Source organism: Rhinolophus hipposideros, assembly GCF_964194185.1.
Source record: "Rhinolophus hipposideros genome assembly, chromosome: 5".
In the NCBI taxonomy this organism is placed as follows: Eukaryota; Metazoa; Chordata; class Mammalia; order Chiroptera; family Rhinolophidae; genus Rhinolophus; species Rhinolophus hipposideros.
The window spans coordinates 91224939-91241130 of NC_138051.1; the positions used below are offsets into that span (position 1 = coordinate 91224939).

At 39.0% G+C, this 16192-nt stretch overlaps 1 protein-coding gene across 7 annotated transcripts in view; it reads right to left on the minus strand.

Annotated features, from left to right (window-relative positions):
- The window catches only part of TTC7B (tetratricopeptide repeat domain 7B), a 241476-nt gene that overhangs the window by 126037 nt on the left and 99247 nt on the right, over positions 1 to 16192 (minus strand). For all 7 annotated transcript variants that reach the window (XM_081048774.1, XM_081048770.1, XM_081048769.1 and 4 more), the window contains one exon: positions 2837 to 2900. In XM_081048774.1, the coding sequence (XP_080904900.1) occupies positions 2837 to 2900 (64 nt within the window). The remainder of the gene's footprint in view (positions 1 to 2836; positions 2901 to 16192) is intronic.

The following is a 16192-nucleotide window of genomic DNA, read 5'->3' on the forward strand; positions in this document are numbered from 1 at the left end:
CCTGCCAATTAACAGACGTCTCCATATCTATCCGTCTCTAAGAGCACGGAAAGGGACACTCAGTTTTTCCTCTGAAAGTGGTTACATGAGTATCAGGGTCACTGGTCCAGGCACGCTGATGTTTATCTTCTGCCTGACATTTGGAAAGGCTAAGCACACACTTTTTCTCTCACTAATGAGACAAAATGCTTTCTTTCTGTGTGAATCCAAGGCATTTACTTTTAGCCACCCATCAGTACTTACTCACTTTAAAGCTCCTTGCTCTTAAATGTCAAAGACAAATAAGAATATGTAAGACAGGCCACTTCCTACAAAGTGAGTCATCTCTCATGGAAATAAGCCTACTTTTGAAGATTTTATTCTAAGTTTTTCTTGTTAGGGGTGGCTTTTAAGCCAACAAAAGAAGTCCTGAAAGAAATAGGGCTTGCTGTAAGTGGCCACATTTTATTTATTTGCTATAAATGTTCCATATTGAGGCCAATGCCTGGAAAAGAACAAAACAAAATACTACGTAAGAGAAAATTTCAAATTATGCCAAATGCCTTCTTTTAAAAAACATTTAGAGAAAGTCTATCAGTGTCTTTTGATTAAAAAGGTATAATGTAGAACCTCAAACAGATCCACAAACAATAAATATCCCAGAATACTGTATCAGTGTTGGTTGTGCAAATATAGTTCAGATAACTCTTTTTTCTCCTGGGGAAAACTGATTTGATTTGAGGTGAGAGAGCAGTAGAATTCCAAATGAGTTCTTGTAGGCAGAAAGACTTGGACAAATTTCTGCTTCTAAGTTAGTCACAACCAACGAAGAATACAATTTCCCCAAACACCAAAACAAACAAACCCCAAAACACAGCAATTCTCATTTTGGTTCTGAAATTGGGCACATTCTTTTTCTGTCTAAAACTTAAAATCAAGGATTCAAGGAACATGAAAAAAGGCTTCCAAAGGTAACTTAATTTAGATTTCCGCCTATAATTATGCAATGATTTACAGGGAGAATATAATCATTTTGGCTGGAAACCTAGTCCTTCATATTTACTGATGATGTCACTGGATTTCACCAGCCCTAAAGAGATTTTTAAGAAACTAAATACCACAGAGCCAAATCTGACTATCTCAAAGGGATCCCAACTTTCCCAGTACTATTAGTTCCTATCACTTCAATGAAGGAGCAGGAGAGATGGAGACCTCATTCCCAAGATACAAACATTTTAGGGATGTGACCATGTTTTCCAAAGTCCAAGCTGGAACACACGATCTGACAATGGAATTCAATATTTTCAATCAGCTTTCAGAACTTTTAGAAAGTAACAAACCAGGTTTGCCCAAAGGGAACTAGCTCCCGAGTAGGGAAGACTCCAGCTTAGCATGCGGAAATGTTAGCTAGGAGGCCAACAAGAGCTGGTCCCCACAAAGAACTGAGGACAAAACATGGTGAGACTTTCTCATGTGAAAAACTGTTACTGATGCCACCAAGTACCAGCCTGTTCACATACACGCCTTCTCTGATTGTGTCAAGGCATAGGAGAGACTGTAAATGACACCGTCCTAAGTTACAGCTGACAGTGATGGAAAGATGAGCCAATGGGGCGACCTGTTTCCTTCAGAGGAAAAAAGGCCAATGACGTCAAAGAGCTTCCAAATAAAAAGACTGGTAACTCAAGCAGTCTTCTCTTGTAAACATCTCTGAGCCATTTCACAGAACAAAACCCAGAGCTTTACATTCAGGCAAGAAAGCTGCCCTCCCTGACTAAGCCCAGCCTCTTCAGATCCCTCCTTCACTCGGCACACGTATATTCTTCTGCCTTTCTGTGTAAGTCTTTCTTGCCTGAGTGTATTTCATACCTCCATGTAAATTGTATGCTTAGGCAAGAAGGGAAACACTTTCTCTTAAATTCGTTATGATTCCTGTTTCTCCTCCTTTCTCCTCCTGCCCTACAGATCTACTAGAAAGAGCAACAGACCACTTCATGATGCAAACCTTTTGCCTGCTCTGGGCCTCACGTTCCTCATTTGTAAAATAAGTGAATGGATGTGAGGACCTCTAGGTCCTTTCGAGCTGCAGGAATTTGCCACTCTGCTCAGGTGCTCAGCACATACATTGACTTGCCAAGGTATCAACTCCTATGACACACATTACTCGTAGAAGTTTCAAACCAGGGCCACGCCTAATGATATGTAGATGAACAATGAAATTATAGACCTAAAATTTGATATCCTGGCCAAATGTGAAGAAAACATTTCAAAGGAAGCTAATGGTCTGGCAAAAAAAATCCCTCACAACAGCAGAACTAGGTAACAGGAGTGACCTCTCACGCCTGGGACTGGGCAATGCTTGGAGAGCAGGTGGGAGCTCGGGGAAGAGGCCTGGGTAAGAGGACGAAGCAATTTCATCAGGCTCTTGCTATAAAAACTGGAGGTTCACGTATACAAGAAGTGATCTATCCCCCAACTCTTCCTCCTACCGAGGCAAATGGAGAAGGCTTGTAAAGGTTACTCTTTGTGAACTTCTTTTTCCTTCTAAGGTTCCCTTGGTGGTCATTTTAGCTGTAGTTTACCTATAGTATATACTTGCGTTAGTGTTCAACCAATACTTGGTGAATAAAGGGCTGAATTCAGATGTCTGCTAACTGCTAGGGGAAGAGAAGTTCCATGCTCCAGGCCAACCAACATTCTGCCCAGTCCAAGAATTAAGAAACATCCCTCCTTTTAAACCTCTATTTTTTCCCCCTCCCAGGTATCCCCTTATAGAGTCACTACATTGATGGAACAGCCATAACAAAAGAGAGACTATAGGAACAGGGGAAAGAAAAATAAAACACATTCTACTTACCATAGATTCACTAATCAGCAGTAACAACAGGGCTTCTTCCGTATTTTCTTGAGGACAAAAAATGCTGTATAAAGAAAATCAACTTTGATATATGGCAACTTCAAAATAACACCAAATCCACTAACTATGAGCAGAACTGAATGCTAAAAGCTTCTAGATTTTTATGTAGAACCCATAAAAAATACTGGACATATAATCTGCACACTTGAACGAATTTGCTTATTTCTATGGTATCTATGGAATTTATACATTCTAACTATGCATTTTTAATAGCAGGAAACAGGATGAAGTAAAGCTGTAAAAACCAAGTTAAAAGCCCAAATAATATATATGCCTATTATAGAAACAGAAATTTAAATCGCTACAAACTAACATTACCTAAATAATACTAGCTTTCTACTGAACCCATCATGGAGGTGTTAATTGCAGGCGCTTCAGTAAACAGCACTCTTCTTATCTCTTTCTTGCTAACTGGCAGATATTATTCTTTAGATGAAATAAGAGATTGGAAGCAATTTTCAAGTTTGAATAATTTCTAGAATACTGTAAGAATTTAGTGAGCTATCTTACTTAAACACATTTTATTAAGGGGTGGCATTCAAGAGCTGGCTGCCTCATTAATCTATTTTATGGAATTTGGCTGAACTCAAACATCTTGGATTAAAAGAAAAAGCTTTTAAACCTCAGTGTTGCTCAGGATTAGAGAACAACAAACACCAAACATAATTCCAACATCCATTCTCTGTATCCTATTTTTTGTGCTTTGAGCATTTTAAAAGATTTGTAGCATTTTCTTTCCTGTTCTGAAGCTCTAGAATCCTCTGAGTAGAATTGTGAGTGTTATCACCAATTGGGCCAAACTCAACTCTTTTTCATGGAATGGAAGAGGAGTGCAATAAAAAATGAAGTGGGTTAAGAAAGCCTCCAACATCCATTCTCTGTATCCTATTTTTTTGTGCTTTGAGCATTTTAAAAGATTTGTAGCATTTTCTTTCCTGTTCTGAAGCCCTAGAATCCTCTGAGTAGAATTGTGAGTGTTATCACCAACTGGGCCAAACTCAACTCTTTTTCATGGAATGGAAGAGGAGTGCAATAAAAAATGAAGTGGGTTAAGAAAGCCTCTTGGATGTTTTAGAGATGACTAAAGAAAAACTAAATTCACATCTTCCCAGTGATAATATCACAATCATTTAATTTAAGAGATGGGATGCTTTCCCCCCAAATGGTAAAACTGTGTTTTCCAAATCCTTATAAATACTTGCTCTCTTTGAAACTTTGGCAACTTTTGTATTGCATCAAAGGACCGTGAAAAGTAAGACAGAAACAGTACAGTGGCTGGTACTCTTTTTACAACTCTGGCTTCCCTAGAGGTAAGAAATCCACCTGTGAGATGGTTCCTATTGTTCTTTCAGGGCGAAAATTTTATGAAAAGCCTGGCTTGTAAACAAGGGACAAGACTCTGGAATCAGCAGTAACTTCCTTTAAAAGGCAGCTGGAAGTGATCTGGATTTTGGGAAGATGGAAAACTTCTTTCCCCTTAAATTCAGAAAGAGCGTGTGTGTGTGTGTGTGTGTGTGTGTGTGTGTGTGTGTACGCACGCATGTGCACAATCCAGCAATCATTTCCTGATATCCTGGCTTATGCTTACATGTGTTGGGACCTTACAAAAAAACAGTAATATTAACCATTTTTTTCATGGCTAGCCAGTTCTGCATTGTCCAGACTAATTGAAAAAAAGAGACAGCCCATGCTAATTGTGACTTAACACCAGCCAATTCAGTCCATGGATAATCCCCAAATTCCATCTGAGCCATTCAGCCTGCTTAAATGTGAAGTTGTGTTATTTTTACCAGAGCTGCTAACAAGTAGCACATTAACTGATTTTAATTGCACTTCCCCTACCCGTCCATTCAAGACAGGCAAGATGGGGCCTCAGGAGCACTGCACACTGTCAGGGCTAGCAAGAAGAAGTGGAGGCAGGGGAGGAAGAAGGGGAGTATTAAGAGACATGACTGAAAACCTACACATTGGAATGCCTTTTCTTGGTAATAATGAATTCTTTAGACCCATTTTCAGCCATTCCTTTCCTCTTCCCTGTTCAGGGACGTGTGGAGCTCAGGATGAACAACAGTCCAAATGGTTGAGGCCTTCCCTTTTGTGACATTGTCCTCTTGGGGCCCAACATCTTAGAGCAGATTCTGGGGTGCTCAGATCTCAGCCTTGTGGAGTTGGAAAACTGGGGCCCTAGACCCACAGGAGGTTGACTGAAGAGCAGGTGGGAGATTAGAAAGGGCCAGGGAGAAAATAGGGCTCACCGGGCAGTGAGGTCAAGATCCTGTGAGCTGGACTGGCGGGCCTGGAGGAGGCAGGGTAGTGCCAGGGCCGCTGGGCTAAGAATGTGGGGGGGTACACAGGGGTGGTGTGGCCTAATCCTGGGCACGTTATTAACTCACTGGCTGACCTTTAGGCAAGTTGCTCCTTTTCTTGCTTTGGATGAATTTCCCAACTCATTATCTGATTCTACGGAAGACACATGGAACATGGGCGAGAATCCTCACTTATAAATAGCAACCATGATCTTGCCAAGGCTCTCAGATAATAATAGCCTTTTCTTAAAATTTTCCCCAGATAGGTGAAAAATGTCACTGTATGGGGTAGAGGCAATCGCACAAAAGAAATTAATCCTACTTTATCGAACTGCATTTCATCTGTCACCTTTAGTTATTATACAACTAATGACTAGTTGGATGTCTAAAGGTGAACGGCACCATCCAGGAGTCAAAGCAGAATCTCACGTAGGTGCAAGGAGGGCCTTGAGAAGAAAGTAAGTTGATGTATAAATAATGACAACATCAACTGCAAGGCCCAGCAATGGTGTATTTGTAATTTTAATATGCCTGGCTGTAATACCGCGAGGGAATTCCTGGAGAAATACCACCTCAGAACCACAGCCAGCCAGATAAGAGCTAAAGAATCAAAGCCGAGATGTCATCAAAATGGTGGCGTGAGGTGAGCCTCTGTAAATCTCCCCTGGAATTTACAACAAATGGAACAACAATAACGCCACAAAGGACTCCCTGCACAGCAGACAGGCAAGACGAAGAGACCCACTACTGAATTCACCTAAAGGTGGGAGAATTGCGCGAGGGGGGGAGGAAGGAAGGGAAAAGTGCGGAGACGGAGCCGTGCGGGCGCAGGACGCAGACCTGGCTCAGTGTTCCGAGCTCGCTGCATCCCAGAACTACCACAGATGTGGGAGAGGGAAGAACTCGGACTGCTAGGGCTCCGCTTATGGCCCACAGGGCTGAGGGGGCAGCATATAACACGGCTGAACCAAACGCTCATGGCAGAGACCTCGGAGCAAAGACTGAGAGAAGAAGGCTGAAAACTGTGGTTTAAGCCCTCATTGCCAAGCAGAGCGGAAGCCTTAGGCACTGAGACTAGCCGCCCCCTCCGTACCTTCCCAGAGCGCGCCCTGCCCCCACCTGCGCGGTGCTAGAAGTGGAACAGTAGCAGTGTCAGATCAAAAGAGCACAATATTTGCTGTTCTGAGAACTGTGGACCGCAGACACAGATTCGCAACCCAACTAGTTCCGGCAAAGGGGAGTGAGCTGTGGAAGCAGGACGGCTGTGGTGGTGGTCGCCGCCATTGCTCTGGGCCACCTCTCACAACTTACCCCGCCCCTGGCCCCACCTATCTGAGTGGATCCTTGCAGGAGTAAATAGAACTGCTGAAACACATGGACTCTGAATCTGATGCAGGAAGAGCTTTGGAACTTCAAAAGTTTTCCACATACCCACACGGACACTGCGCCCTGTGACCCAGGCAAACTATTAACAGAGGAGAAGCCCATCTCCCAGGGAATACCCCCATTGTGTGAGAAGCTGGAACGGTGCAGAGAAAACATAGCACTACTGTGTGAGAGAGAAAAACAGGCTGCAGTCAGAGAGAAAATAAAACATTCTACCAACAAGTACTGGAAAACAAAAGAAAGACCTCTTCCTATCAACCTGTTGCAGAAGCCACTACTGTAGATGTCCAGGAAGAGAAATAATAAATCAGTAATTGCCATGAATAACCAAGGCAACAAGACAGCTCAGAAACAAAGTGAAAAGTCTCCAGAAAAGGAACTTAAAGATATGGAAATATGTGACTTAAATGACAGAGAATTCAAGATTGCAGTTCTGAAAAATTGCAACGAGATGCAAGAAAACACAGACAGGCAGTTTAATGAACTCAGAAATACAATCAAAGAACAACATGAGCATTTTATGAAAGAGATTGAAATTTTTAAAAAAGAACCAAATAGAATTTCTGGAGATTAAGAACTCAATAGAAGAAATTAAGAATGAAATAGCCAGCTTAGGTAGTAGAGTTGACCAGATGGAAGAAAAAATCAGTGACATCGAAGATAGAAACCTGGAAATTACACAGTTGGAAGAAGAAAGAGACTTGAGACTTAAAAGAAATGAAAGAACTCTACAAGAACTTTCTGATTCCATCAAAAAGAGCAATATAATAATAATGGGCATACCAGAAGGAGAAGAAAGAGAGAAGGAAACAGAGAATATATTCAAACAAATTGTCGAGGAGAACTTCCCAAACTTGTGGACAGAACTGGATCTTCGAATCCAAGAAGCAAATAGAACACCTACTTACTTCAATCCCAATAGGCTTTCTCCAAGGCACATTGTATTGAACCTGTCTAAAATCAACGACAAAGAAAGAATCATCAAGGCAGCCAGGGAAAAGAAGACGGTAACCTACAAAGGAAAGCCCATTAGATTATCATTAGATTTTTTCAGCAGAAACTCTACAAGCCAGGAAGGAGTGGAACCAAATATTCAAACTATTGCAAGAGAGAAATTATGAGCCAAGAATAACATATCCAGCAAAGATATCCTTTAGATATGAAGGAGGAATAAAGACCTTTTCATACATACAGAAGCTGGGGGAATTTTCTAATACACGACTTGCACTACAAGAAATACTAAAGGAGGCTATTTGACCACCATCAATAGGGACAATTTGTGGCAACCAGAACACAAAAAGGGGAGAATAAAGGTCTGAACCAGAATATGGGAATGGAGAAAGTAAGCGTGCTGAAGAAAATGGAATACTCTAAATATCAAACTGTCTTTTACATAAACTTAAGGGTAACCACTCAAAAAATCCAGAAATATATACTGTAATAAAAGAAGAAACAGAGGGAAACACTATGGAACACCACTACACAGAAATAATAGACAACAACAAAAAGGCAAAGAAATAATGGAGACACAGCCTTACCAGAAAACTAAAGATAGAATGACAGGAAATCCTCACATACCAATAATCACCCTAAATGTTAATGGACTGAACTCACCAATAAAAAGGCACAGAGTAGCAGATTGGATCAAAAAATTAAACCCAACCATATGCTGTCTACAAGAGACACATCTCAGCTACAAGGACAAGCATAGACTCAAAGTGAAAGGGTGGAAATTGACACTCCAAGCAAATGGTACCCTGAGAAAATCAGGTGTAGCCATATTGATATCAGATGAAATAGACTTCAGGGTGAAAAAGGTAACAAGAGACAAAGATGGACATTTCACAATGGTAAAGGGGACTATACAACAAGAAGACATAACAGTCATCAATATTTATGCCCCCAATCAGGGAGCACCGAAATATACCAAGCAACTACTAACAGAACTAAAGGGAGAAATTGACCCAAACACAATTATACTAGGGGACTTAAATACGTCATTGACAGCTATGGATAGATCCATCCAAACAGAAAACAAATAACGAAACAGCAGCCCTAAATGACACATTAGATGAAATGGACATAATTGACCTATATAGAGCACTTCATCCTAAAACATCAGACTATACATTTTTTTCTAGTGTACATGGAACATTCTCAAGGATAGACCATATATTGGGACATAAAATCAGCCTCAGCAAATTTAAGAAGACTGAAATCATACCAAGCATATTCTCTGATCACAAGGCTTTGAAACTGGATATCAACTGCAAAAAGAAAGCAGGAAAAAACACAAATACATGGAGATTAAACAACATGCTTTTAAAGAACGACCAGGTCAAAGAAGAAATTAGAGGAGAGATCAAAAGATACATAGAAACAAATGACAATGAAAATACATTCTACCAAAGTTTTGGGGATATAGCGAAAGCAGTTTTAAGAGGGAAATTTATATCATTACAGGCCTATCTCAAGAAACAAGAAAAATCCCAAATAAATAACCTCATGTTACACCTTAAAGAACTAGAAAAAGAAGAACAAATGAAACCCAAGGTCAGCAGAAGAAAGGAAATAACAAAAACAAGAGCAAAACTAAATGAAATAGAGAACAAAAAGACAAAAGAAAAAAATAAATGTGACAAAGAGCTGGTTCTTTGAAAAGATTGACAAAATTGACAAACCCTTGGCTAGACTCCCTAAGATAAAAAGAGAGAAGACACTAATTAACAAAATCAGAAATGAAAAAGGGGAAGTTATCATGGAGACCACAGAAATACAAAGGATCATGCAAGACTACTATATGCCACCAAATTCAATAACCTAGAAGAAATGGACAAGTTCTCAGAAACAAATAGCCTTCCTAGGCTGAACCATGAAGAACTGGAAAATCTAAACAGACCGATCACCAGTAACGAAACTGAATCAGTCACCCAAAACCTTCCCAAAAGCAAAAGTCCGGGACCAGATGGCTTCACTAGTGAATTCTACCAAACCTTCAAAGAGGATCTAATACCAATCCTGCTCAAACTCTTCCAAAAAATTGAAGAACAGACAGTACTCCCTAACTCATTTTATGAAGCCAACATTACCGTGATACCAAAACCTCGTAAGGACAACACTAAAGAAGAAAACTACAGACCAACATCTCTGATAAATACAGATGCGAAAATCCTAAACAAAATTCTAGCAAATTGAATACAACAATGCATTAAAAAGATTATTCACCACGACCAAGTGGGGTTCATCCCCGGGACACAAAGATGGTTCAACATCCGCAAATCCATCAATGTGATACATCACATAAACAAAATAAAGGACAAAAATCATATGATTATATCAATTGATGCAGAAAAAGCATCTGACAAGATACAACATCCATTTATGATTAAAACACTTAATAAAACAGGTACAGAAGAAAAATACCTTAACATAATAAAGGCCATATATGACAAACCCTCAGCTAATCTCATAATTAATGGTGAAAAACTGAAGCCCTTTGCTCTATGTTCAGGAACACGACAGGGTTGTCCCCTATCACCTCTGCTTTTCAACATAGTGTTGGAAGTCCTCGCCAGAGCTATCAGGCAAGAGAAAGAAATAAAAGGCATCCAAATTGGGAATGAAGAAGTTAAATTGTCACTCTTTGCAGATGACATGATGCTATATATAGAAAACCCTAAAGACTCCACCAAAAAGCTATTAAAAACAATCAACGAATACAGTAAAGTTGCCGGCTACAAAAATCAACATACAAAAGTCCATTGCATTCCTATAAACTAACAATGAAATCTCAGAAAAAGAAATACAAAAAACAATTCCTTCTGCAATTGCAGCAAAAAGAATAAAATACCTAAGAATAAACTTAACCAAGGATGTGAAGGAACTATATGCTGAAAACTATAAGACATTTTTGAAAGAAATTGAAGAAGACACAAAGAAATGGAAAGACATTCCGTGCTCATGGATTGGAAGAATCAACGTAGTTAAAATGGCCATGTTACCAAAAGCAATATACAGATTTAATACAATCTCCATCAAAATCCCAATGGCATTTTTTTAAAAAAATAGAACAAAAAATCATCAGATTTGTTTGGAACCACAAAAGACCCCGAATAGCCAAAGCAATCATAAGAAAAAAGAACAATGCTGGAGGTATCACACTCCCTGACTTTAGCTTGTACTACAGGGCTACAATAATCAAAACAGCATGGTATTGGCAGAAAAACAGACACATAGGCCAATGGAATAGAATTGAGAACCCAGAAATAAAACCATATAAATATGGACAGATAATTTTTGACAAAGAAGCTAAAAACATACAATGGAGGAAAGACAGCCTCTTCAATAAATGGTGCTGGGAGAATTGGATAGCCACGTGCAAAAGAATGAAACTGGACTGCTATCTGTCACCATGTACCAAAATTAATTCAAAATGGATCAAAGACTTAAGCATAAGACCTGACACAATAAACTGCATGGAAGAAAACATAGGTACTAAACTTATGAACCTCGGGTTCAAAGAGCATTTTATGAATTGACTCCAAAAGCAAGGGAAGTAAAAGTTAAAATAAACGAATGGGACTGTATGAAACTTAAAAGCTTCTGCACAGCAAAAGAAACCATTGACAAAATAAAGAGGCAATCACATGAATGGGAGAAGATTTTGGCATACAGTGCCTCCGATAAGGGGCTAATATCCAAAATATACAAGGAACTCATGAAACTCAACAACAAAAAAATAACCCAATTGAAAAATGGGCAGAGGACCTGAAGAGATATTTCTCCAAAGAGGACATACAAATGGCAAATAGACATATGAAACAATGCTCAACATCACTAATCATCAGAGAAATACAAATAAAAACCACAATGAGCTATCACCTCACCCCAGTCAGAATGGCTATCATCAACAAGACAAATAGTAACAAGTGTTGGAGAGGCTGTGGAGAAAAAAGAACCCTCATACACTGTTGGTGGGAATGCAGACTGGTGCAGCCGCTATGGAAGGCAGTGTGGAGGTTCCTCAAGAAATTACGAACAGAATTACCATATGACCCAGCAATCCCTCTCCTGGGTATCTACACAAAAAATCTGAAAACATTTATCCATAAAGACATGTGTGCTCCAATGTTCATTGCAGCTTTGTTTACGGTGGCCAAGACATGGAAACAACCAAAATGTCCTTCGATAGATGACTGGATAAAGAAGTTGTAGTATATATACACAATGGAATACTATTCGGCGTTAAGGAAAGATGATATAGGAGCATTTGTGACAACATGGATGGATCTTGAGAGTATAATGCTAAGCGAAATAAGTCAGACAGAAAAAGCAGAGAACCCTATGATTTCACTGATATGTGGTATATAAACCAAAAACAAGACAAACAAATGAGAAAACTCATAGACACAGACAATAGTTTAGTGGTTACCAGAGGGTAAGGGGATGGGGGCAGGGAGATGAGGGTAAGGGGGATCAAATATATGGTGTTGGAAGGAGAACAGATTCTGGGTGGTGAACACACAATGGGATTTATAGATGATGTAATACAGAATTGTACACCCGAAATCTATGTAATTTTACTAACAATTGTCACCCCAATAAATTAGAAAACAATCAAAGCCAACAATGGTTGCATCCCCACCCCCACCCCCACCTCAAGTCACACTGTCTGTTAAATACACCGAGGCAGAAAATGATGTCAGTCCCAAGTATATGTGGAAGGATGAGGGTTCCAAGAGAGGAAAAGGATTTAAATTAAGCATTAAGAGTGTCTCTTGCGTATAAAGGATCAGCTGATCCAATCTGAGGATTACTCAGGCTTCTACATAATTCTGCCATTTTGTTGTCAATCCATTTGGTCAGATGTCCTCATGAATAAAAAAGAGGGGCCCTTCACTTAAATCTGCCCCAGTGCATTGAGCTGAGCTGTGGGTGGATTGGGTGAATCCTACAAAGCACAGCACCCTGCATGAGGGCTTCCTTGTTCCTGGTGAGCCAGGATGACTCAAGGTGGACCGTGTCGTGTGCACAAGAGGTGAGGAGAGAGCGGCAACCAGTGGCACAGCTGGTCATTCACATGGCTTCAGTTTCGCCACCAAGTAGTCTTCCTGAGCCTTCAACACCCCTCATCCGTATCCTTTCAACAGTGTCCTCATCCTCCCAAACACCTTTGCATTGGCTACCAGGAGGCTCAGACCTATATTTAGTATTCCACAATCATTACCTTCTCCTCCTAGGCCTACAAAAAACTTCAGCACAATATCTGGCACTCTTAGCTTTCAATAAATCTTTTCATTATCCATTTCCTGGCACAACAGTGGTTTTAAATATCCTTTGTGTAATTATGAAGTCTAATATGCGTTTAATGATCTAAGCCACCTCAAATGCATTTTAAAAGGAGGAATATGAGGAAAAATATACCTGACTGAAATGCACACATATGTGCCCTATGAAACATGTATAAGAATGTTCATCGCACTATTCCTATTGGCCCCAAATGAGAAACAACTCAAAAGTTCACCGCAAATAAAATAGATCAACATATTGGAGTATATTAATAAAATGGAATACTATGCACCAATGAAAACGAACAACAACTACATGCAGAAATATGGGCAAATCTCTCAAATACAATGTTAGACAAAAGATGTTAAACAAAAAGTTCTTAATGTATGACTCCACTTGTATAAATTTAAAAGATGGGCTAGACTAAATATTGTAATAAAAATCAGGATAGATTCACCCTTGGGTAGGGGTAGTAATTGGGAGCGGGGACAAAGAAGGCTTTTAGCATTCTAGCAATGTCTATTTCTTGATGCTAATTACCTGGATGTGTTCACCTGGTAAAAATTCATCAAATTTTATACTTTTGACTTGTGTATTTTTCTTAATGTAGGTGTCAGTAAAAAGCCTACTGTAAAAAAAAAAAAAGCAAGCAGTACATAAAAGTCAAAATCTTCACCAAAAGACCTAGAAGACAGGAACTAAAGAGCCCCGTGGCATGTGGTCCCTCCCCTCTTTTGAATCTAGGATTGTTAACATTTTATTTCATTTTAAAATTCATGATGGGGACAGAATAAGCATCCTGTTTCCACTTCACTTCCAGGTCATAGTGACAGGGAGTGGAACTTTCTGGCAGAGTTTGCTGCAGTGACATTCTATTATGACCAACTATTCTGAATGATCTTTGCGGTCTGCTGAAGCTGGAAAGATCTGTGCCGCCTAAGGTTTGCTTTGTACTCGTATTTCTCATAAGAGACAGAGTTTGGGACTACTGCCCAAAACGGGGTTTAATCATTATCTATAGATTCCCTTTTTCACCTCACAACCAGCATAACTGAATTGGTGATAATGTCCTTTTTGTCACAGAGTTCATTGATCAGATAATTCTACCTTGGTAATAAAGAAGACCCAAGACAAGTATAACTCAATAGGTTTTCTCTCTTAACTAATAAACCAGAAGCAGGATTGTGAACATGCAAAACTAGAAAGTCAAAAACTATGGTATTAACTGAAGGAATAAGGATTAGTGCAGAAATAAATGAAATAGAAAGTACATACACAATAGAGAAAATCAACAAAACCAAAATTTAGTTCTTCAAGAAGATCAACAAAATTTGACAAAAGTTTTAGCTAGACTGACCCAAAAAGAGAGAGAGAAAACTAAATTGCTAAAATGAGAAATGAAAGAAGGAACATGACTACCAAACTTCCAGAAATAAAAAATTTGATAAGGGAATATTATGAACAATTGTATGCTAGCAAATTAGATAACTTAGATGAAATAGACAAATTTCCAAAACGGACTCAAGAAGAAATAGAAAATCTTAATAGACCTATAACAAGTAAAGAGATTGAATTAGTTTTCAAAAGCTTCCCACAAACAAAAGCCCAGGACCAGGCAGCTTCACTGGTGCATTCTACCAAACATTCTAAAAAGAATGAATGTCAATTCTCCACAAACGCTTTCAACAAAATAGAAGAGGAAGGAAAACTCCCCAACGCATTCTACGAGGCCTAATACCCTAATACCAAAACTGGAAAAAGACATCACAAAAAAAGAAAACTATAGCTCAGTATGTTTTATGACTAATGATGCAAAAATCCTCAGTGAAATACTAGCAAATCAAGCCCGCCAATAAATAAGAAGGATTATACACCATGACCAGTGGGATTTACCCAGAAATGCAAGGTTGGCTTAACATCTGAAAAATCAATTAATGTAATATATCATATCAAAAGAATAAAGAACAAAACTCACATGATCATCTCAATAGATGCAGCAAAAGCATTTGACAAAATTAAACACCCTTTCATGATAAAAACACTCAAACTAGTAATAGAAAGGAACTTCCTCAACCTGACAAAGGGCATCTGTAAAACCCCAGAGCTAACATCATACTTAATGGTGAAAGGTTGGATGTTTTTCTCCTCCTAAGACCAGGAAAAAGACAAGGATCCCCACTCTTGTCACTTCTATTCAACACTGTACTGGAGGTTCCAGCCAGGACAACTCGGGAAGAAAATGAACTAAAAGCCATCCTGGTTAGAAAGAAAAAAATAAAATAAAACAAATCTCTATCTGTAGATGACATGACGTTGTATATAGAAAATCCTGAGGAATATAAAAACTATTAGAATAACATTCACCAAGATTGTGGTATACAAAATCAATCAAGAAAATCAATTGTATTTCTCTATACTTGCAATGAACAACCCAAAAATGAAATTAAGAAAACAATTCTATTTATAATAGCATCAAAAATAATAACACACACACACACACACACACCCAAAAAACCTCTTAGTAATAAGTTTAACAAAAGAAGTACAAATCTTATACCCTGAAAACTACAAATTGTTGAAAGCAATTAAAGAAAACCTAACTAAATATTCATGGATCAGAAGACTTAATATTGTTAAGATGGCAATACTATTCAAAATGATCTAGAGATTCAATGCAATTCCTTTCAAAATCCTAGTGGTCTTTTTCCCCAGAAATGAATAAACTGACCCCAAAATTCATATGAAAATGTAATGGATGGGGGTAGGGTAACGGGTGCTGGGCTTATTTTGGGGGTAATGAAAATGGTCTAAAGTTGATTGTGGTAATGGAAGTCCAACTATGTGGCTGTATTAAAAACTACTGAATTGTATACTTTAAATGAGTGAATTGTGTAGTACGTGAATTACATCTCAAAAAAACGGTTATAAAAATCAATTGTGTGTATGTGTATGAAATGAAACTTGTGACTCAGTAACGAGTCCTGGTATGGGAATGCTCCCTTTAACTAGTAACCACATTTTCTAGATCTGCATGTTGCCTCTGTAATTCTCCTGGTGCAGACAGGGAAACTGGTGTCAGAGGAGTGACAAAGACTGAGTGGTTCGAGAAATTAAGGAGAAGTGATCAGCACTGTGAGCTTGAGCGCCTTCCAGGAGTGTGGCCACGTGGGACTAGCACCCAGACAGACACAGAGCTCCAGCCATGTGTCCACCTTGATGGGGAGAGGGAGCAAGAACTGAGTTCTTCAATATATTTGGCATCTTATACATTATCTATTAAGAAGCACCTAAAGCAGAAAAAATAAATAAGGTCTAT